General features: G+C 41.4%; 1 protein-coding gene across 3 annotated transcripts in view; it reads left to right on the top strand.

Moving 5' to 3' along the window:
• Sdccag8 (SHH signaling and ciliogenesis regulator SDCCAG8) overlaps positions 1-23,616 on the top strand; it is a 208,062-nt gene that overhangs the window by 127,827 nt on the left and 56,619 nt on the right. For 2 of the 3 annotated variants that reach the window (XM_055608693.1, XM_055608704.1), the window contains 3 exons: positions 2,665-2,792; positions 4,820-4,928; positions 11,892-12,023. In XM_055608693.1, the coding sequence (XP_055464668.1) occupies positions 2,665-2,792; positions 4,820-4,928; positions 11,892-12,023 (369 nt within the window). The remainder of the gene's footprint in view (positions 1-2,664; positions 2,793-4,819; positions 4,929-11,891; positions 12,024-23,616) is intronic. The other variant, XM_055608699.1, reaches the window with a different exon arrangement.

The following is a 23,616-nucleotide window of genomic DNA, read 5'->3' on the forward strand; positions in this document are numbered from 1 at the left end:
ATTCAGCTCTAAAATGATACAGTTACATGAAAAAAATGAGATTTCCTTTCATTTCTGATGTTCTAAGATTTCATGAGAAGCTGACCTAATTAGTTTTCCATGGAAAACTGTATGCATACCTTCTCAAGTAGAGTCAGAGCAGGGGGAGGGCCGAAGAGAGCCTGCTGGTGAGGAGTCTTTTGCACAGCATTATGAAGAGAGCTCAGTTAGTCCGTAGTCCTTTCTCTGGCCAGCTCAGAACATCGCTTACTTGGCAGCTTCTCAGTGCTAGGATTTACCATAGTTTATATCGGGAACCATGAGTCCATGCTTGCACCATGCAATCTTTGTTCTGTTTCTGGCATCACCAGTAATGCCCCCTTTACCTTCTCAGAAATATATCCAACAAGGAGTCTTGGAGTCTTCTCATTTCCACATCTCCAGCCTCTGTCCTGTGTGCTAGACAGTGCTCAGACTCAGATGTGGCTACTCACTGAAAAAGGACAGAAGGCTATCAATCAATCCTTTCAGCAGCATGGCCTATGACCTACAATACTACTATGAGCTGATCTAGTGTGAGCCCTCCGTCCTAACACTCTAAGTTTTGCCTGCTTATAGAGGACTTGGGCCCATCCTCCAGCTTCACCTAAAGACATCCCTCCCTCTTTTGCCTTCCTTTTCCCTCCAAGCCTTCCTTACCTCCAGTCCCACAACTTAGGGCATAAGAACGTCCAGTCATTTAACATGCACTGCCCATTTTTCATGTACTGAGCACTGACCTGGTCTTAGGGCAGAGGAACTTAAAGATTACATGTTACAAGCCAGTAACAAATATATGAAATCACTGTATGATGGACACAGCATATACCAAGGTCATCCATAGCAGAATAGCTGATTTAGCCCAAGAGGACTAGTGTATATCATTGAGGGGGTTGGGTGGGTGGACCAGGCCATTCCAAGAAGAGGAAGAAACATGTGCAGTGATCCTTAGCCAAAAACGACGTGGTGTGAAGGGGGAAGCAAAAGTAGCTTCGTCTGACTATCCATTTGTTGCGATATACTAGTTTGGAACCGAGTGTGAGACAAGACCTTGGAGCACATCCAGGGGGGTGTTGTTGTTAGAAGTACCAGAAGGGACCTTATTTCACATTTAGCATGGACCCCTGATGATTCCATTTGAGTGAGGTGTGGGTGTATTTTCATTCTGGAGCTTTACACTACAACATTACCACATGCATTGACCAATCTCAGTACAGGCTTTCCTTATGTTGCCGTATAATTAGAAGCCAGTGAATTGAAGTTCCACAGCGGTACATAGACTGGTAGTGATAGCTTTATGGAATTGTTTATTTTTAGTTTGGCAAAGGCTAGGCAGTAAATATCTCAATTAGTAAACTAAAGCAGCATGGATGAGAAATGCCCACAAGGAGATCAGGAGTTTGAAATAACTGAGTCACTTAATTGAAGGAAACCCTTGCATTGCTTCTCATAGAGCTCGAGGAACCCACCCAGCGAGAGTTCACAAGTGCAACATAAGTACACTGTTCAACTGGAGCTTTGCCCTTGCTCAGGCCCAATTTGTTTAGGAAGTTCCTCCCTGGATGGGGATGGAGCTGAGTTAGGTAGAGTACCTAACACACGCAATGCCCTAGGGTCAGTGCTCAGCACCTCAACAAGCTGGGCATGATGGTGCATGCGTGTAACCCAGCACTCTGGAGGTAGAAGCAGGAGGACAGTAAATCTGAAGGTATTTCACAGCTTTATAGCAAGTTTGGGGCCACCTGCCTACATGAGACCTGTCCCAACAAAATAACAGCCAAAGGAAGTTCTCTTAAAGAGAGCAGCAGAGAGGGTGACTTCCTCCTCCTACAATTCTTTCAGCATGACCCAAAGGGAAATTTTCTTCTGAAATGATAAGGGAGGTAGTCCGCGCTCGCATCCCTGTCCCGTTCACAGTGTGCATCCTGGTGCATGAAAGTGCTTAATGAAAGCAGGCTGTGGAGCTGGCCTCTCGACAGCCTCCTCCAGGATATTTGAAGTTATTCTTACATCTTGGAAGAAAACCAGAAGTAGTCTTCGAGGCTTAGTTTTAAAATAAATTTTGCTTAGACCAAGAATTAAGTCATGTTCTTCCTAGAATTTCACAGTCTTAGGTAATAGTGACCATTCAAAAGATGGAAGATTAATGATAGTACAAGACAAAAAGAATAGAGGAAAAAAAAAAAAAGACATGTGTGCTATGAAGATACAAAATTGGGGCTGACAATGTGGCTCAGGGGGTAAAGGTGCTTAAGAGGTAAAAGCCTAAGGCCTAAGTCCTGTCCCCAGAGCCCACATGGCTGAAGGAGAAAGCCAGCTCCCATGAGGTGCCCTCTCAATTCAAACATGCAGAGTAGCACGTTTGTGCTTGCTCACACACAAATAAAAACAGTCAGGTTACAAAATACAAGTGTTTCGTGGTTATGATGACTTTGTTGCTTCACCCTGAAGTCCGTCTGGACTTGTGGCATGTACAATACACTGTGCCCTTTGTGTTTTTTCTCTTCTGCAGAGTGGGGAGACTACAGAAAGATCAGCTTCCGCTGCTTCGATTCACTACCTGTCTGCTGCCTGCAGTCTGTGGGGGAATGATGGGGGTCTGTGCACCCGCAGATTACATCTCTGTCTGTCTCCTCTGTTTTCCAGACTGGAAAAAGATAGCATTCAGCAAAGCTTTAGCAACGAAGCAAAGGCTCAAGCCCTTCAGGCCCAGCAGAGAGAACAGGAGCTGACACAGAAGATGCAGCAAATGGAGGCCCAGCACGACAAAACTGGTGGGTGGTAGGGAGAGATTAGAGCCTGGGCACTTGCTCACAAGCCAGGCCCACGCCTTACTGTGAAATGACATCAGGAACACCTGTAACCTTTGGCTGGCCGAAGGGAGCAGATGCTAACTACACCGGAGATTCCGAATTACATATTAGTTAGCGTTTAAAAGAGAAAATGGAAAGTATTGCCCACTGTCTGTTGATTTCAGAGTGCTGCTCTCACATCTGTTGCACCATCTGGATTATGAGTTTATTTACCTGTGTTCAAGAAACGTAAAGCTGAGAGAGACCACAACAAAGTAGAAAAACAAAGGGCTTGTTTTTGGCTGGGTTTTCAGGCACACATGTTATATAAAGAAAATAGCATCAGAAGCTCTGCGGGAAATGCTCTGAGCTTACAGTTAGAGTCTCCTGAATAGCATTGAACAGTTCCCACAGTACACACATTATAGCTACTCTAAAAGCCTAATGAGTTTGCTTCAGCATCCAAACTGGAGAAAAGCTTTAGCCATTAATCGGTTCTTAATTCACTGTCGCAGCTGGATGTAATTCAGTGGCTCCAAATTGATATGTTCCTTTATTTAATCTTTGCAGCTTCGAACATTTTTAGCATTTGTCTGATTTCCCCACCTCCCCCAATGCAGTCAAGAGTGATGCTTAATCCTCTGCATTCGTCAGCTTCTCAGAACTGCTGTTAAAATTCACTAATACAAGGCACTGACCACAGCTGGCAGCTTGGCTAAAAATCGCCATCTTTCATCACGTTGGCACTATTCTGCAGACTGAGTTGGCCAGTAACTCTTTACCTTTAATTTGAAAGTAAAATGCACTTTGAAAATAGGCAGTTTGATGTGTGCAGTCAGAGCGTTCTGTAGTTCCTTTCGCGTTTGAGTTGTGTGTTCACAGACAGTGTTAGTCAAAACAAGACAGTGTCAGTCATTATAATTCCTCACCACATACTCCACACTGATTGTACCATTAAAACAAAAGTTTAATTGATCCTGTCTCTTCCAGAAAAAAAAATGTTGCTTAATTTTAGTGCCTTGATTTATTTTGCTTTTTATGCTATATGCTTTTCCCCTGATCATTAGCTAAAATTGAAAAGGAAAAATTATTTACAGATGAATTTCATGGGGTTTAATGCATATTATATTTAATGATATGGTAAAAATTATTTCACCTATTGGTACCTGAAATTCATTAAATGATATAAAAGCAGCTATCGTGATGCCTCACTAGAGGGTTTCTTTTTTAGCATTTAGCTAAAAGAAATGAAAAATCTACCAGGTTTGGTAGATTTTTTTTTTTTTAACTAAAATGCAAAGAGGAATACATAGGAGAAATTGTCATTTGGCCACTGCTGGCAGAGTCCCCTGGTCCAAGAGTCTGGGGCAGGACCTGAGGGTTAGGTAAGGTTTAATGTTAAAATCACCTTTAAAATCCTATATTTGGCAAATACACCTCACACTCTCTTCAGTCTCTAGTCAGATCTTTATTGACACACAGGCTATTAAAGTATGATCAGCTTTCTGAGGGTAGTTGTGTATTTCACCTCATAAATGGAGAATATGCAGGCTCCAAGGGGGTAAAATATGGGCAGATAAGAGCCATCGAGCACCAAGCACAGTATAACAGAGAATTCCTCGGTTTTAGTTTTGAATTATCTGCTTGTGAGATTTTTTGACACTGTTTATAGTGAAATTGTCAAAATAAAAATATAATATCTTGCATACTTCAAAGATATAAGCATTTATGACTTCATTTGAGATATTTGACAGATTATGAGCATGCTAAAATGTTACACAAGCTGATGTGATCAAAATTTTTCCTGGTATACAATTTTATTATGAAAATAAATGTCTCACAGGACTCGGTGTCCTGCCAGATGACAGGCGCTTCGCTTAGGACACTGGTGGTGATCCGGTGGCAGGGTGAACCGGCAGGGTGAACCGAAGCATGTTAGCACTGGGCACTGGCAGCCTCACAGAGTTAAGCACAGGCATCTCACACTGGTGGGTTATTGTTACTTCTAGAAACTGAACAGTATTCACTGCTGACCTCCCAGAACACATTTCTGACCAAGTTAAAAGAAGAATGCTGCACGTTAGCCAAGAAACTGGAGAAAGTCACACAAAAAAGCAGGTAGGTGATCAGGTAACCTTACGTAATATTTGTTAGAATACTCTTTACTTGATAAGTAAAGTCTAAAATTTAGACTTCATAGAATTTTTACTTTACTGTAATTTAATATTAAAATTCATCATCGGTTGAAAACAGGTTTCTGTGCATGCATATTTTTGTGGTTGTCCATCTAGACAACCTTTCTACCCCAAGGAGAGACTCTGGGGCCTTGCGCATGCTAAGCAAGCACTTTGTTCCGGAGCTACACTGCAACCCAACTTTCTTCATGGTTATGTATACTCACTTACTTGGCTTTTTATAATATTCCAATTTAAAAGCATGGAAGTTCAGGAACAAAGGCCAAGATAACCATTACCATAATAAAAATACAAATAAGCCAAGCAGTTTTACAATCTTATGTTGATATAGGTGATGAATTTTAATCTATTTCCACAGTTCTAAGAAAACGCATAAACGCTATCTTTAAGGCCAGTCATTTGTGACATTGAGGAGGCAAGGGCGCTTGATATAATTCATACTTAACTCTCATAGCAGCATAAAACAGTAATTAGCTTTTTATTTACAGGTTAAAAAAGCAGAATTATTTTAATAGCTTATGGGTAGGAGAGACACTGTTTGGCCTACAGGTTGCTGGTGGCAATGTCTGGAGTCTTTCTTAAGTCCATGGTGATATTTAAATCTACTACTAGAGAATGGTCAGGCTTGCTGGATGGAGTGGCATGCACTTGCCGTGTCAACTGCCCAGCATGCCAAGGCAGGAGGATTTCTTGGGCCCAGGAGTTCTAGGTCAGCCTACGCATCATAGCCAGACGGTCTCTGAATAAAGAAGAAAGGAGAAGAGAGGCGAGGCTTGCTCAGGAAGGAAAAAAATCAACCTTTAAATTCCTGTATAAAAGTAGACATTCTTGGGATGTAATTGTTAAACTGACAGCCTGGGCCCTGGGCCCTAATTTTTCTTCTTTAAATTAACCGGTCGTACACAGTACTAGTCTAGTGAACTTGAACCTCTGCACCTGTTTGTCCTGACTGCTACTTTACACACTGAACATGCTCCTTCATATCTGACACATAGATGGCACCCAATACATATTTATTGAATGAATGATAAATGAATGGAGAAAACAGGTGTGGTGCTATCCTCCACAGGCTGGTCTGATTTCTGGTGCCAGCCTGTTCCTTTGTGGGTGACAAGCAGCGTGTAGGAAAGAACTCTTTGGGATTCAGAAAGAACTGGATTTGAATCTTAGTTTGTCAGTCATTTTGCTGTGTATATATCTTTGACTACATTGCCCTAAACCTTAGTTTTTTCAGTCAAAGCCATGTTGCAGTGTTGTTATGAGATTTAGAAGAACATTTAATGACAGGAAGGACAAGCACACATACACACATGTACTGTCACCCTTTGATAACCACAGGGTGTTGTTTGTAGGACCGTCACCATACCAACACGTACAGATAAAAGATGCTTACATTCGTAACATAAAACAGTGTAGTTCCGGAGAACCTGCTCATATTCTTTCACCTGCTCATATTTGTCATTTTTTTTGTGGTGTAAGAAATGGAGCTCAGGGCCTAACACATGCTAAGCTAGTCATCCAGCACTGAGCAGCACCCTGAAGCCTCTCCTGTATATTTGAAATTACCTCTAAGTTAACTGTATTGCCCAGTTCAATGCAAATACTATGTGATTAGTTGTTAAAACTGTACCGGGTAAAAAGTAACCCCAGGAAAATGCACATGCTCTGTACAGAAGCAGCATTTCCATCTGTGGTCAGCTGCGCTGCAGAAGAACCCATGGCTGGGCCAGGCAGCTGTAAGCCCCTGGCACAGTGCTTGCTCACCATAGCGAAGTACAGGGGCTGTCGCAGCACACACTAACCGGGCAAGAGCCGAGTCACATTTTCTCATGGGCAAAGTCTGTTTTGTGATGAAAATGGAAATAGTGGTAGGGCCAACAGAACCCAGAAAGGGTGGGGCTCATGACTTTGGGGATCAGGCTCTGACCTGTGGCTCTGACACTGAAGGATTAAGATAGTAGCATACAGAACTCTCTGAGTTCCTTCAAATCTAAGGCATTCCAAGTAGTGAACACTCAACAAATTGTTCTATTTAACACGTTTTATGTGCTTCCCAAAACAGTCGATAGAATTGTGACTGTTAAGGTGTAGTGTGTGGGAGCTCTTGATTTCTCCCACATCCCACCTTGTTTCTCCCCCAGTTTCTACAAATTAAGGCATTTTTACCCTTACCATTTGACATTTTATTTTGATATTTTCTTCTGCTGTAAAACCACATATAAATTCCCAAAGATTTCTTTTAAAATTCTTTTATTTCTTTTAAAATAAAAATCATAATGTAGTAAGACCTGTCACTTCAGGACATGCTTCTGTCTGAGCCAAACTTTTGGGGTAAATAATTTCTGCAGGCCTGTAAGGTGAGGGATTCTTGGTTTCTAAAGTTCTCTTATTATGGGAACTCAGTCTCTGGAATAATTACTTAATGCATGTAGTAGTTTTGGTTCCGGTTTTTCTCAAAGTACTGTAGTAAAATTTTTAATGAAAATAAAACATGATTTTTATTGATAGTAAAGAGATATTTCCTCCTTTCCTTGCTAAAATCTCTCTAAGCGCTCTGTGTTACTCAAAATGCCATGTTAAACAAATGGATTCAGAGCATTGAAAATATCCTTTTCCACTTACAGATCTAGGCATTTGACTAGAGCCCATGAGGAAATCACTAGAGAAGCCAACAGTCTTTGCCCCCATGCCCATGCGTTCTGCCTCTCTGCCCAGACACTGGAAGGCTGCTCTTGGAAAATGTATTGTCACTGTGTGTGTGTGTTTCTCTGTGTGTGTTTGAGAGACAGACAGACAGACAGAGAATGTCTGCGTGTGTGTACGTGTCTGTGTGCATGTGATGTATTTTATGGCAATGATGACTGTGTCAGTCTCAGAAGCCTCTTTAGCTATCAGCCAGTACTTTGCAGTATGTGTATTCCGCACTGTGCACATAGTGGTGCCTGAAATCCCAGGGCTTGTGAATGACATGTCCCATTTTAAAATGAGGACTGAAATCCTGGTTCATACCACGTATCTTTTATAGCTTGTGTTTGGCCATCAATTAACTCCAGTTTGCTTTTAATTGGCACCAGGCAGACATTCTGGCTGGTTTTAGTTGAGCATAAACTGTAGCTACCCCTTCCCTCCATATCCTGTAGTACACTGAGAGCTTATATAATTACAAGGCTGCTGGGGAGATAAATGGGTGTACTCAAATATCTTTGGTACAATTGATTTTTCTTTATTGAAGTGAAGTGTTCTCCCTAGACATCTGGGGAAATCCACATTAAAATATTAGAGGCATGGTTTGCATTGTGATCTAAAACCTAGTCTGGAAAGACCTAGGGAATGTTGGACACTGGCTGAGGATGAGCTTGTGCCATGCTGCCAGAGCCCGTACCCACTGGAGAGCAAGCACAGCTCATTCTAGGTCTCAACCTCTCTCCTTGCATGCTGGAAGGACAGGAATGAGCACAGAACTGGATCTGCGTGGTTTTGCTTTCCTCATTTTCCTGTCATTGTCACTTGCTGGGTTGCTAGGCCTGTGGATTGATGTCTAGTACTGCCCATTGTGTATTTGTGATTTGCGTTTTGTAATTAAGAGGAACAATGGGAGTCCATGGGGTCTCGTTATATATAATGGTTGGTTTAATTTGTTTCACTTCGATCTTGTTAATTGTAAATTGATCATTAAGATTTGAATTCTAATCTGTCACCAGGGTTGTGAGTATTGAGGCTAGAGTAATGATCCTGGTTTTAATCACTGATGATGAGAAACAAATTTTATAATTTTGGTACATATTGCAGTTCATATATTTTAACACTGTATTTTATGGTGTTATAAATATTGTTAAATGACTTTTAGTGTAGTTTTACTATGTGGACTATAATGTATAAATTATATTACTGTTTTGGCAGCAGTAGGTATCCAACTGTGTGAGTTTAATTGAAGTAAAAGAACACACACCCGGTCGAACTATTTTTTTTCCCCTTGCATGTTTAGATGATGTTAGGCTGAGCTGCTACAAAAATTATATTCTACAAAAGGAGACTGACATTGGCCTTCTGTTAATGGTTACCAAAAGTCAAATCAGAATCCAAAAGAATAAAAAATTAACGTGTCATATTTTTCTTTAAAAGCAATTATCACTGTAATCTGAATTATAGTAGTAAAATGTCTTCCATTCATGCGAATGCAATTACACACTATAGCTGCTACATAAAATGCAGGGGAAGTTCATGCTTCTAGAAAGCCAGAAATTACCTACGTTTCTATGAAAATGAATTGGAGTCATTTTTCTTTTTATATGGGAGCAGGGTAGGCATACTTTTCTGTTTTCTCTTTTCCCTTTGCAAACCACTAGTTGTATGACTATATTGTCAGCTCTACCCAAATAAAGAAGCAAAGCTGTATTGTGTGACCACGCTGGTAGGCAAGTTGCCATTATAAATAAAGGGGAAAAGCAAAATGTAAAAGGCAGAAAAGATTGTTACAATAGCACATATTATAATAGTCTATTCTTTAAAATTAACATTTATATGTTTGTGCTTACTGAAGACATCTCACATAGGGAATCATAAAGAAGAATGGGAAACATTTTCCTCTGACATTACTATCTTGGGATAATCACTGCTATTTTTGACGCTGCTTCTTGTCAGTCCTTTTTCACGTGTGTGTAAATGTGTCATGTAACGTGATTTATGTCATGATAGGTACACACAGTCTATGCCGTTTTACTGCTTTCTATCTGTCTCATTAATGAACACTTTCTCAGTGACTACTCCAGAAACAAAACTGTAACTGAATTATTTGTATAATAATTCACTAGATGTCTGTGACATTTTCAACTTTTAGCTGTTATAGTTATAACTACAACTTTGTATATGATTAAATTTTAGTGATTCTTTTACTACAGATGACTAAAAGGTAATAATTGTTGCATCAAAAGCCAGACACACTCTCTTAGTTTATATGTCCCTATGTAAATACGTGGCAGCAAAAAGTAAAAGATTCACAGAAAAAAAAAAAGTGAGTGTGAACATTGCCTAGTGCATGGAATTACCCCTTTAGAGCTGAATGCTTTGAAAATACAAATTCAGTTTAAAAATAGAGAAAATCCAGAAAAAGGTGGACAAACAAAAGGGAAAACTTCTACCTGCCAGAAGCTGTCAGTATGAATATGTGGTGCATGCCCAAATAACTTACTTGTTAAATGGAAGTGCATTATGCATGCTGATTTCTAATGTTTCCACTTTCTTATCAGAATATCACATTTTAGGTCAATAAATAACACTAATAAATAGTCATTATCAAAATCTTGACTTGTTGTAAAATAAGCAAGATAGCTGATGTCCTGTTGACAGAATTCTGGATAAAGTTTCCATGTTGGGTCATAGACCAAGATTTTCTCTATAAGCAGTGCTACAATGAATATAAACATAAGCATATGGCTTTTCAAATATATGGTTTTGAGATGTAAACGTTTTATACTTTGATATTGTAAAGACTATTTTTCTTTGTGCTTTTCTTTGAAAATGGCACCTTTCTTCTCAGAAGTAGCTTGAAATTGAGTGCTGGGGTCTTTTCCATGGGTTTTATTCTTTTCCTAATCTGGTTTAAGATTTTTTTTCTTTGCAAATTTGTTTGAGTATATGATAGGAGAGATGCTAGTTTGGGAAGAAATACTAAATTCAAAATATTCTTATACTGTCTAGATTACTTTTGTATTGGGTGTAACTTTGGGTGGATGTGTGTGAGGCATGTGTTCAGGTATGTAGACTATTACAAAGATGTGTGCTTTTTTAGCAGGAGAGGCAAGTGCAGATTGAGTGCCTGAACTGACTTTAAAAATGAGATAAAGAGGCAGGCACATCTTTGTGAGTTCAAGGCCAGCCTAGTCTAGAGAGTGAGTTGTAGGACAGCCAGGGCTACATAAAACTCTAAATGGGGGTGGGGAGATAAGCCATACTCTGTCCCACTTGTAAAACTGGTGAGAAAGGCGAGACACAGAGCATAGTTCAGAAAGATGGACTCTAAGGAAAGGTCTGGGTAAACAGAGGTAGTTTCCAAGCCATGCTGACATGTGGAAGGTGGAGGCGCTGATTTGAGCAAGCTCCCTTTAGCATACCCTTGGGCAGAGATGAAAGTGCAGAATGAGGTGAACTGCCCCTGCTGGTGTGATCTTGGTGATGAACAGTTTGTGGGATAATATTTCCTCAGTGAATCCAAAGTCTTCCTGCAAAAGGTGCCCGTGCATAATAAGGCATTCCTTGGGGGGGGGGGGGGGATGGATTTAATGTTGTGAGTGTTTTATTAACTTAAAAATTACACTGACTTCTGATGACACAGTAGGCATGAGGAAATAGTGTCAATGCTGCAAGTTAGATCTAGAAAAGGACATAACTTTGCTTAGAGTTCTTTCTGATCTTTCCTTAAGAGTTGTTTTTTTAAGAGTTAGGATTGTCAGCCAAGACGCTGAAGATGCAGTTTATGTCCTGAAAGACATCAGCTGTCACCACAGGAAACATCTGATGGCTTTAGTCTCGGTGCAGGTTGTCCTCCACTCCGGTTACAGTCCTGACTGTGTGTAGTCTAGGAGTGGGATGGAAACAGGTGAGGGCAGTACTTCCAGAATATAGACTTCTGTGGCTACACCAGTTCCCCCTTGGAACTGGAGCTCTCTAGCTTGTCTCTTCAGAGCTGTAACTGGAGTCCTTATGATGAAATATCCTTCTACTATGCATTTTGATTTTTCTGAAATATTTTTGATATAAAATAACTTTTATTTCACAATTATGGCTTAAGTATAGACTTTTAGATAATGCTAAGGTTTATACAATAAAAATACATTCTAGTAAGTTGAGTCTCTACTCTCTACTATGTCTGTGTTTCTACCCTCTCTAGATCGGAAATAGTTCGACTCAGTCAAGAAAAAAGATATCTGTGTGAGAAGCTAGAGAAGTTACAGAAGAGAAATGACGAATTGGAGGAACAGTGCATCCAACACGGAAGGGTACATGAGACAATGAAGGAAAGGTAACATGGTTCCTAACCCAGGATGGGTTGACAGCATACTGAGGGTTTCAAAGCCACTGACAGGAGAGTGGCATAATTAGGAATTAGGATTGTTGAACTAACCAGCTGTGTTCTCAGCAAGCTATAGCTTGCTTGTAAAACGTGGGGTGTTCTCATTGCATTCAGAGAAAAGTACACATTCTCTTCCACTATTTTCTGAAGACAATGGATTTACCATAGAACTGTGCTGAAACCATTCCCCTTTCCAGGACACATTGAGAGTATTATAGCGTAACAGTATTTCAGACATTTTCCCCCGCTGTTAGGCTCTAATATAGCGCAGGCAAGACAAGCCATGCAGAAGAGATAAAGAGGTCAAGGCCTTTGCTGTGGCTGTACTGTGCACACCAGTGGCTTCTTGTAAGTGGTGTTTCCTTAAGTCAGGCAGCATGCCTGAGCTTCCTTGTCTACCCACACGCTGGTGTGGATAGTTGCAATAATCCTTTTATCTTAAGATGGAGTAAGCCAGTGGCTCATAGTAGCCACGTACTAGGTGCTGTCAGTGGTTAGCACTCTCTAGAGGTAAAAACTCGGTTCACAGGGAGCAATGGATTTGCTCAAAGTTACATATGGAAGGGTTCAAACTCAAATCTTGAGGGACTGACTCCAAATTCCTTTTCCCTTTTGTGTAGTATTTGATTGGCACTTTATTTTATTTTGTAAGTGTGGCCCCCTTTTATGGTTACACCATTTCTAAACTCTGGTCATACAATTCTCCCAAAAGTAAAATCTATGATTTTGTAGCAACAGTGAGTAGATTTCTATAGACTTGTACTTGCATGGTGAGCAGCTGTTAGGTTTCCCATGGAGATGGCTTCATGGCTTTCAAGTTCTCATCTCATCTCCATCCCTTAGAGACTTGTGCCTTCTCTGTTTCCATTGATAATAATTAGGAGAAAGTAGAAAAGTGTGTTGGTTGCACTTTCTTAAAGTAAATGACATTGAGGGAGACAGTGGTACTGTTTGTTTATACATTGATGACTTTCTCTGTTAAGTAGCCCAGAATGTGGGCTGCCTTCCTCTGCTGGCAGGTTAAAGTACAAGTAGTGTAATAAAATGCAAGGAAATAATCATTAAGCCATTAACTTGTACAATGTCTTGCTAAACTCAGATAATATTCTTTGTTATGGGTCAGCAAACTTTTGGTTGTTTTTATTTGTTTGTTTGTTTTGAAAAGGTCCAAGGGGTAAGTCTTTTAGCCTTACAAGCTACATTTGGTGAGTGTGTGTGAGTATGTGTGCACGCCTCTTACACTGGCATACTGCTTTTTAATTCATAAAATGTACATATATTCACTATTTCATGTGCCTTGAGGCAAGCCTGGAAAGGAACTACTATTGTCATCTTCATTTCCACATGGGAAACTAAGGCCTAAAGAGAGAAACCATGCCAACTAGTGGTCAGAGAGCAAATGAATGATTGATCTCCTCAACAAATATTTATTGATTGTCACTATGTGTCATGTGCTACTGGGTCTCTATCACATGCTGAGAACAAAACAGCAAATAGATATGGTTCTACCTTTGGTGGACCTTGCATAGGCTTAGGGAAGCTGAACTGGGGAGCTATGTCTAGGCTGCAGATAGACATTCCCATGGCTTGTGAAGAATATTTGAAACCTTGGAGAACAAGTAAGTCATCAGGAGGAAGGAGGAAGTAGGAAGGGAGGGCTACTCACCCTCAGGAGCAACCACACTTTTAAAGATAAGGTTGAAAATGGACAGAAGAGATTGCCACAAAGCAACCTGAGCAATACACGGAAAGGACTGTTATTAATCTCAGTGAGAAAGCAGCCTTGGGGAAGAGGAAGCATCCAAGCAGATGCTAGCCACACATTAACACGGAAAACAGCTCTTGGCCCCGGTAATGTGCACATCGCCAGTTAAGTCGGCAAGGCAAATTGTTGGTGCAGACAGTAGATTAGAATAGGCTGAACGTTACAGTGATCTGAAAATCTCACACAGCTATCTACCGCTTTTTTCATGAGATGAGATGCAAAGCAATACAGAAAGCCAAACCAGCCAGCTCACCGTGGGGCATGTACAGGGCTCATGTACATTTTAGAGCAAGGAGGTTTTTGTCCTAAGTTGGAGTGGCTGTGACTCCATTGAATAGTATTATTGTAAATGTCAACAATGTTTCAGTGAACAAGAAAGAAAGAATTTTCTCTGGAGTGAATATGGTCTTGAAAGTCCCTGTTACAATGTTTTTTGTTTTTTCCATTTTAAAACAAATACTGAGTCCCATGTTTCTGCATGGAAATCTAACAGGATGCGAGCCCCTGAGTATGCAGAATGATTGAGGCACAATCACTAGAGCCCTGCTGAGCCGTGTCTTCCCTCATCTGGCCACACATTGTCTTGGGCTCCAGCCGTCCTGGCTGTGCTGGCAGTAGGACAGGACTGTGTCACTTTCCTTTTGGATAATAAGTGAGCAGCTTAAGCAATGTGCATAATGCCATTGAAGATTCTGATTGAAGCATGCAAGCTGATAATAAGTTTATACTTGGTAATTCTATAAATCAGGAGATGATCTGTATGAATTTCTCAAATTCCGTTTATTCGAAAGCCACTGTTAAAGATAGAAAATATAATTTTGGATTTTCTATAATCCAACATTTTGATTTTGTAGAATTAAAACTATTCACAGTTTTCTAAGAAGTACTTAGAATCTAAACCTGAAAATATAATCTACACCCCATCATTTTCAGACAAAAGAGAAATACTATAAAGGCGCCAGATTATACATTCAGAAAACAAGAATTCCAGAAGAAAATTAAGCTATTTTAATTTGCTTGATTCTATAATATGGATTTAGTTTCAGCTTGATAATTAAGGATATATTTTGGTGCTAAAATATATTTTTGTTATTGGCCAATCATGCCATTTTCTTATATAATTGATAAATTAAATGATTATGAAATAGAAAATTTTAATACGAATCTTCACGTTTATGACTATCTTAAATAAAACGTTTCTACTCGAAAGTTTCCTGCTTGTGTTTTCATGTGATAATAAGGGAATGTCTTAGTGATTTCTAGGAGAATTCTCAAAGCTGTGGTTCTATGAAACGAGTTTAAGAGCTGAGAGAAATCTGAGGGTACTGAGTTAGGAAGAGAGACAAGGTTGTAAAGTTTCTGAGAATCAACAGGTATCAAAACGCCAAGCATTAAGCAAGGGTTAACTTTGGACTGAGGAGCCCCCTCTCCAATCTGGCAACTGCAGGACAGCTTGATGGCTTTACAGCTTTTGAGGTGGGCCAAGGCCAGGTGTGTGCACTTTGTGCGTGGTGGGATCTCACCTATCCTGTACCTTATTCACCAAGGGATTCATGAGTGTGGTAGACCTCCTGAGCACATTACCATGGTTACAGAAGTACATCCTCTATACTTGGATGGGGTGCTAACCAGCTTCCCATCATCCCAACAAACACCTAACATACTCACTTTATGAGAAGAACTGGGATTTTTTTTGGCTCACAGTGTTAAAGGTTTCTGTCCAAAGTCCATTGATCCTGTTGCTTTGAGCCTTTGGCAGTGCTATCCTGGTGAAAGCTGACAGAGAAAAGCTGCTTGTCCCATGGTGGCCCTTTACAGTAAGCTTTTTATCGTGTCACAAGATCCCTGATAGCATAACTTAAGGAGAAAGGCTCATTTTAGATCCTGGTTTCTGAGGCTTTAATCTGTCTTTGGTTGGTTCCATTACTTTGGGGAATGCGGCAAAGCTGGATACCATGAGAGAGTGTGCCTGAGCAAAGCCATTCTGTCTCCCAGGGAAGCAGGGAAGGCCAGAGCCTGAGGTAAAATACTGCTTTCCAGAACATGCCCCTCAGCCACCTACTCCCTATAAAGAGGCCCCACCCCTAAGTAGTCTGGTCAGCTATGGACTAACCCATTCATGAGGTTTGTGCTCTCATTTGTCCAGTCTCCTCACAGTAGCACCACCAAGTAGTGATCAAGCCTCCAACATGTGAGCATCTGAGACCCTTTCATATCTGGAGTATAAGAGTGAAGAAGTAGAGACGGAGAGAAGGCAAGTTGGAGGTCCACAGCCCTCTTCATGGACATTCCTCCTGTGACCTGAAGCTCTCCCAGCAGGCCCCACTTCATGGAGTATTAATCTGGGGGAACAGGGTTTTTAACACATATCCAAGCAAAAAGGCTAAGTGAGGCATTGTGGTGAGTCCACAGTGCTGAGTAGCCATGGCACAACTCACTGTCTCCTAGGAGGTCACTCAGGGCTGCTCCAGGGCAGAGAGGAGGAGAATGATGCCCTAGGAGCCTGGCCTCTGATGGCCACCTGGAAAAGACATCCTGCTTCGGAATTATATAAACCAAAATCTAAATGTTCGATTTGGGGCACAAGGTTTAAAATATGTCGCTAACCCTGGGATACTTTCCTGAATCAGGCATTTCTGATTTAGAGGAGTCACCACAACTACACCTCACTGGGTGATGATGAGAAGGGGAGCCAAAATTCTAGGCTTTTCTCCCGAGTTCTTTTATTCAGTCTAAAAGCCTATTAAGTGAACGTTTTAAAGGGTCTGAAATTTGGGTTTTGTAAGCCAAAACGACTTGCTGAGAATGCTAATTTGATATTGTACTGGTGGTCCTCTTGCCCCACACACCTCCTGCAGAACAGCACAAGCTCTGATCATTTGAATTGCTGTGATCCATGAAAAGGACATTTAGGTACTATTTATTATCAAGGTTGTATTGGGATAATTTGGGTTTTCATGTGTTTGTTTGTTTTTTAATTAATGATAGAGCTTTTATCCTAGTAATTCAGTTGCTTCGGGTTGTTTTATTAACCCCTCAAAGCAGAGCGATGTATGTCTGCACCAATGGTGCAGCGCCTTCCCAGTGACTAACTTCAGGGGCTGAGGAGACAGCTGCGTGGGCAGAAAGTACTTCCAGAGCAGGTATGAGAAACTGAGTTTGAATCATTGCAACCCGTGTAAAAGCAAGACAGTGTGAACAACCTAGGAGCCCTGCTCTGGGGAGGTGGGAGGCAGACAGAAACCTGGAAGCTCGTGGCTGGCTAATCTAGAGCAGGTCTACACACAAGACACCTTGTCTCAAACAAGGTAGAGGTGAGGTCTAACACTCAGAGTGGTCACCTGACCTCCACATACTTGCCACACATGCATGTCCTTATTTACACACATGGATGCACCTGCATGCAAGCATGCACGCGCACACGCACACACACACACACACACACACACACACAGAGATTGTATGAATTGTAATTCAGAAGCAGATCGTCTATCTCATCTCTTGCTAAAGCAGATGGATGTGTAATCTTTGCCTCCTATCCTGTCACCACCAGTTTTGCACAGAGAGGACCTCCTTTGGATATGCTGTTTGCAAGTCTGTTTTTATAACTGACAGCATACTATTAAATGTGAATTTACAAAATGTCTGGGCTATTTTAGATTTATATACTTTTATGTTATGCTATACAATTATATATTTTTATAAAAAAAGTGGCAAGTGATTAATATGTTAAACATTTGATTTGTTAATAGTTTATTGTGTGCATTTTCAGTGGTTTCACTGACCACAGGCTTGCGTGAATTAGATGTCTTTTCACCTGTGAAGTCCAAAGACAAGCTGAGAAAGCTGTTTAGTGGAAAGGAGGGAGCAGTGGGAATTAGAACTGCTTAGAAAAGTTTACTGCTTTCCTAAGACTGTACCAGAATTATAAATCAGTTGTGATTCATGAGCAATTTCTCTAAAATGCATTATTCTGGGCAGTGCTGAAATATGCCTAAGATGTCAAGAAACTGTGTTTGACCTGAATTAAGATTGCTGCCTCCCAGTAGACAGGAGGTTTCCCTCTTTCAGGAGCTAAGATTTTATTTTGGGTTAAGGAATTGTTTGAAACAGCCTGTGAAGTTACATTCACGGAACAGGGCAGATGCTATAATAGCTGACCACCTGGGAGTTGATGAAACGTGAAAGGAACCCAACAGAAGAAACTTAGAAAAATACCAAAGACATAATTCTATCATTTATAATTTTGGCTACAGTAAGCTCAACTCTCAGTAAAAGAGAAAGCCTGTCTCTTGGTTAAGTGTTTCTTGAGTGCTTACTTTTGTTAGTCAGCTTTCTGTCACATAACAAACTACCTAAGACAGCTGTGTGTGTGTGTGTGTGTGTGTGTGTGTGTGTGCGCGTGTGCGTGTGCGCGCGCGCACGCACACGCACACACAGGTGCAGCCATGTGTGTAAATAAGGACATGCATGTGTGGCATGTATGTGGAGGTCAGGTGACCACTCTGAGTGTTAGACCTCACCTTCTTCTACCTTGTTTGAGACAAGGTGTCTTGTGTGTAGACGTAAAACAGTGTCCAGAAAGCAGGAAGAAGTACAAGGAAGGACCTGGAATCCCACAGTCCCCTTTAAGAACATACCCTACCCCAGTGATTTCCTACTAGGCCCACCTCCTAAAGGTTCCACTACATCCCAGTAGTGTCGCCCTTAGTCACATCTGACCTTTAGCATTGTTAGGATGTGCTTGGGTGCATCACTGACCAGGCACACATCCTTGCCCTGGTGAAATGTGCAAGCTCCTTCTGGGGTGAGTCCTGTGCTCTTAAGACCTAATGTGGAGACAGTAAGAGGGTACATGTTGTGGGTAAGGTCACACATCAGGTTTTAGACTCTCTACTGTCTAGCCTTATAGTCATAGCAAGCTCTTTTCTCTCCAAGTTTCATCTTCCCCATTTTTTTTTTCTGTAAAGTTCTATCTTGCAAGGTTGTGAAATTTGCTTAACACAATAAAGTATGTAGAGCCATGATCAGCGTGGCGTTTACTCACTAGGCCTCCAGTATGCACCAGCCTCTGAGCTGTGGACTCTGGAGATCAGTGGGAAGGACAGAGGCTGCTAGATCATTGTTTATTTACATTATGGGCTAAATTGGTTCTTGTGATTTAGTCTGTGAACCAAAATACCATGTTTACATAATGTTATTTCTATGGGAAAATGCCTTCTGAATTTTGAATGTAACTTTTGATTTTGAACATTTTGGACTGTAACTTGGAATATAGCTGCGATGTTGTGTTAGTATGTGAATGTGTGTGCACATTCTGTGTGCTCAGTGTGCAGGCTTTCAGCATGAGCCAGTGTCAGCTTAAGAACCTGCTCCAAGTCAGATTTCAAGTGGGATATATTTGCCTAGATGATTTTTTAAAATCACATTTTGAGCATGGTTGGAAATTAGGAGCACTTTTTAATTTTTCTTGAAAGACTGTTTTTTTCGAGAAGTTTTAGGTTCACACACACAAAAAAGCAATTTAATCTACACCTAGTGTTCTCCGCCAGGCAGAGGCTGTCCTGTTGCCATCATCTGGCGCGTAGTACTGTTGTTCCGGTTAGTAATCCTTCACCAGCACGTCATGGTCAACCTAACCCGCTGTTTACATCAGCCTCACTCTCAGTTTTATATTTTATTGAAATTGTTCATTTATTTACTATTTAGGCGGGGCACTTATCATGGTACCTGTGTGGAACTCAGAAAAGAACTTGCAAGAGTCTGTTTCTCCCCTACACTGAGGACCAAACTCAGGTCATCAGCCTTTCTGGCCGGCACCATTATTTGCTGGCTCGTTTCTCTGGCCCCATCTACAGTTTCGTATATCTATCTGTGGCATCTATCTGTCAATACAGTGTTATACAGCGCTGTCACTTCCTTATAAATTCCACGTCGGGGCCTATTTGTCTCTCGTTTGCCCCAGCTTCTGAGCCGGTAAATGTGTATTCTTATATTGCAAGGCAAAGCATGCTTCTATATTAAAACTGGAATTTCTCCCCTATAGCTAATGTAAACACCCTTGCTTTAGAGCTCAGGCTACCATGAATTCCATATTTGCAGAACTTACAGAGTCAACTCTTGAGAGCTTTTTCTCTTTAGCTTGCCTTTTGGTAAGTCAGTAAACTCTGATTAGAAATTTCATTATCCTAATTTAGTGCTTTTTAGTTAAATGGGGTTTATATGTCATTTCTGCAGACAGGTTTGTTGTTTTGCCTAATATTTCCCATAATTTTAAACATTAGCTGTTAAATTTCAACACCTTATTCTGATTTCCTGGCTTGAGTTCTCTTTTGTTATCTTCTAGTTTATTAATATATCACCACACTAATTAACATTTTTTGACACTTGACACAAAAGCAAAAGTTCATGAGATCTTTAAGCAGCTTGTGGTGTTAGTCAGGGAGGAGAGAGTGACCATAGGGTAGCATACTGCTGCATGAGTAAATAGACTCAAGATGCTCTGAGAGGCCAAACTGGCCTTTTGCCTGGGCTCACAGGTAAAGAATACATTCAGTGGAGAGAAAACTAGCTAACCCAATGCTGAGGAGAAGCAAAACTCTGTGTAGCAGTGAAAACCTGCTCCTGATGGTCCAGGAGATAGCACTGTGGCTTTACTTACGACAGGAGGTTGGGGGCAGCCGAGGCAGAGATGAGGAGGAGGAGGAGACCCATCATCCCCTCCTCTTGCTCCATTTACACCAGCTGGACCTCATGCTGTCTGGTAGTCATGCCCCTACTCCTACCTTTGTGTTTCCATGTAGATAATTTTGAGTGGGCAACTTTCAAACTTCATGCTCACTTCTATAGTTTGAATAAGTTGTTCTCCACACGATGTATGCTGAATTACTTGTTTGTTTGATGGGATTTGATGTTTGGAGACAGGGTCATCTTATGTATCCCTGGCTGGCCAGGAACTTGTATATAGACAAGACAGGCCTTAGACTGACAACAATCCACCTGCCTCTGCCTCCTCAGTGCTGGGATCAAAGGAGTCCACCTAAGTGTTGAATCCCCCCAACCCCCACCCCTTAGCTGGTTTCACTATTTAGACAGGTGATGGAACCTGGCTGGAAGAAGTAGATTGCAGGCAGTATCGCAAGTGTCCCAGTGCTGAGGGGAAACATATCCTGGCAATCAGAAGCCAAGGAATATCACAAAGTCACAGCACACAACAAGCTTCACACAAGAGATTTATTGGGAGAAACACAGTGGGGAGGCTGCCTCTGCTTGTGGGAGAGGCAGCAGAGAACTGAGTGGCAGGTAGGTTTTATAAAGGTTTCTTTGAGGTGGGGCTTTCCAGGGTGGCCTGGAATTGGTGGGATTTTGTGAACTGATCTTAAGCTTTTTACTCTGTGGTGTAGAACTTAGCCACCTGAGTTTGAGGGGCGGAGTCTGTGGGCGGAGCCGGAGGTTGGCGGTACTTGGGGGTGGGGCTTGGCCAGTAGTGAGCCTCAGAGGCCTTGTAAGCATGCCTTTGAAACTTATGCCTGGCCCTGTCCTCTACCTGTGCCTTCCTTTGCTTTCCTGTCTGTCACGAGATGAGCAGCTTGCCATGACTCCCACTGCTGTGACACTCTGTCTCATCATGGACCTGGAATCAATGGGGCCTAGGACTATGGACTAAAAGTTCTGAATCTGTGGCCAAAATAAGTAAAACATCCCTTAAAGTTGTTTATGTATTTTGTCACAGCAATCTAACTAAGAGTCTCCCTTCCGGCCCCCACTCTACTGATATGCCCATCAAGGAAGTCCCTTATTCCTGATGTGGTTATTCTTATGGTGTGGATTTTGTTTTGCTTTGTAAAACAAACTTTGTTTTTGTTTTCCTAGATCTTCCATTTGACTCTTATATGGCCTATAGTGGAGATGAAGAAGGGGATGGGATTTTCTGTATCCTCCTTAGTAGCAGATGTGAAATATGCTGGAGCTAGTAATAAATCTTCGAAAACATGAGCCATTTTTTTTTTTCCAGAGCTGAGGACCGAACCCAGGGCCTTGTGCTTACTAGGCAAACCCTCTACCACTGAGCTAAATCCCCAACCCCAACCTGAGCTATTTTGCATAACATTTCTAGTTTAAAATTGACCATGGTAGGAATATTTATGTCAGAAATTTGAGAGCCTCTGAATCAGAACTTCTTTTCCCCAAAGAGCTGGTACTTTGACATCTGCCATTATACCACAGGCAGATAGATGTTCCTCCCACCCTCCCTCAGTGTCAAGGACCAGGGGTAGGAGGCCCCATCTCATATAGACATTATTTTGCTTTCCATCTTATTCTTGGAATGGTCTTGCTCATTCTCTATATGCAAACTCCATTTTTTTGAGGCCCTAGCAAAAGGAAGTTCACAGAGAACTAATGACTGAGTGCAGGCTTCTCCTGTCCTCTTGTTTTGAGAGTTGCAGAGGCTCTAGTCACACTTTAAGATAGTCACTAAAGTCCTTAATGTGTTGTCACACACTAAAGTCCTTGCTGTGTTCCCCTGCATACACTCTACTGACAATAGGATGATCGCATTGCCTTGTCTTTGTCCAGGGAAGCAGGTCACCTTTTGAAATTCAGTTCACCCATAATACTCCTCTACATGCATCTTTCATTCCCCCTACCTTTTGCTGTTCTTTACAAGCAGAGCCATGTCCTCCCTTGGCTGTGAGCCTTTCCACAGATGTGTCTGTTACGTTCTTTCTGTTTTGTTTTTCTAGAATCTTTGTATTGACTTCTCATTTCCAAGCTAGCCTGAGTACTATACTCTATTCCTGAGACTCCCCTTCATGCTGGTTGTACAATAAGACCCAACCAGACAGTTACTCCTTTCTCTCTGATCTTGGACCAATCAGTGTTTCCTTGTATTCGTTCATGTTATTTTTTCCTCCATCCATATTTTAAGTTTATTGCAAGAACTTTCATGCTTTTATGTGGTATTGCAGCAAGCTGTAGGAAAGCAGTGAGCTTGGAGAGGGAGGAACCAAACATGCTTCTTGATAACCCTGTGATCTAGGACAAGCCAGATGACCTTTTAGCCTTAACTTCCGTGTGTTTAAAGTAGCAGAGACTGAATGCCATGTGGAATCATTATCGGTCAAACCAGATCGTGTATCTGAAAAATGTCTTTATAACCCATTCATGCTCAGGGTCAGACAGTTGCTTCAGTGGGACGAACACTTGCTATAAAAGTATGAGGACCCAAGCTCTGATCCCTGAACCCTCATAGAAAAGCCTGGAGTGGCCACAGACACCAGTAATCCCAGTGCTGTGGGGAATGGGACAGCAAGATTGCTGGAGTTTGTTGGCCACTAGCCCAATTCCAGGTTTAGAGATAGACTTGCCTCAAAGGAACACAGACTGCATAGTGTACACAGACATACCACGTGCAACACACTCACAGAGAGACAACCTAAAACACACACAAGTGGGGAATAAATATGGCGCATACAGTACTGTTTCAGTGTCGGTATCATGCAGTTGCAGTATCTCTTAAGTAGGTGAGTCCTAGATACCCTCAACGCAACTCTGACACGTAATTAGTGAAAACAGCCTGCTACTGGAAAACCATTTATTTACTTGTTTGTTTATATTAAAAGTAGAAATACAGATACTTGTTTAATAAGAAAAGGAAAGCCCGTCCAAGAATGGAAGTAAGCTTGTGAACAGGGAAGAGCATGTACCCCGAAAGCAAGAAATCCTTTGAAAGTAACCTCACGGCGATTCTCTTGGGTAGCAGCGTTGTCTTTTGTT

This window comes from Psammomys obesus, unplaced genomic scaffold, assembly GCF_907164565.1.
Source record: "Psammomys obesus unplaced genomic scaffold, mPsaObe1.curated_primary_1811, whole genome shotgun sequence".
In the NCBI taxonomy this organism is placed as follows: Eukaryota; Metazoa; Chordata; class Mammalia; order Rodentia; family Muridae; genus Psammomys; species Psammomys obesus.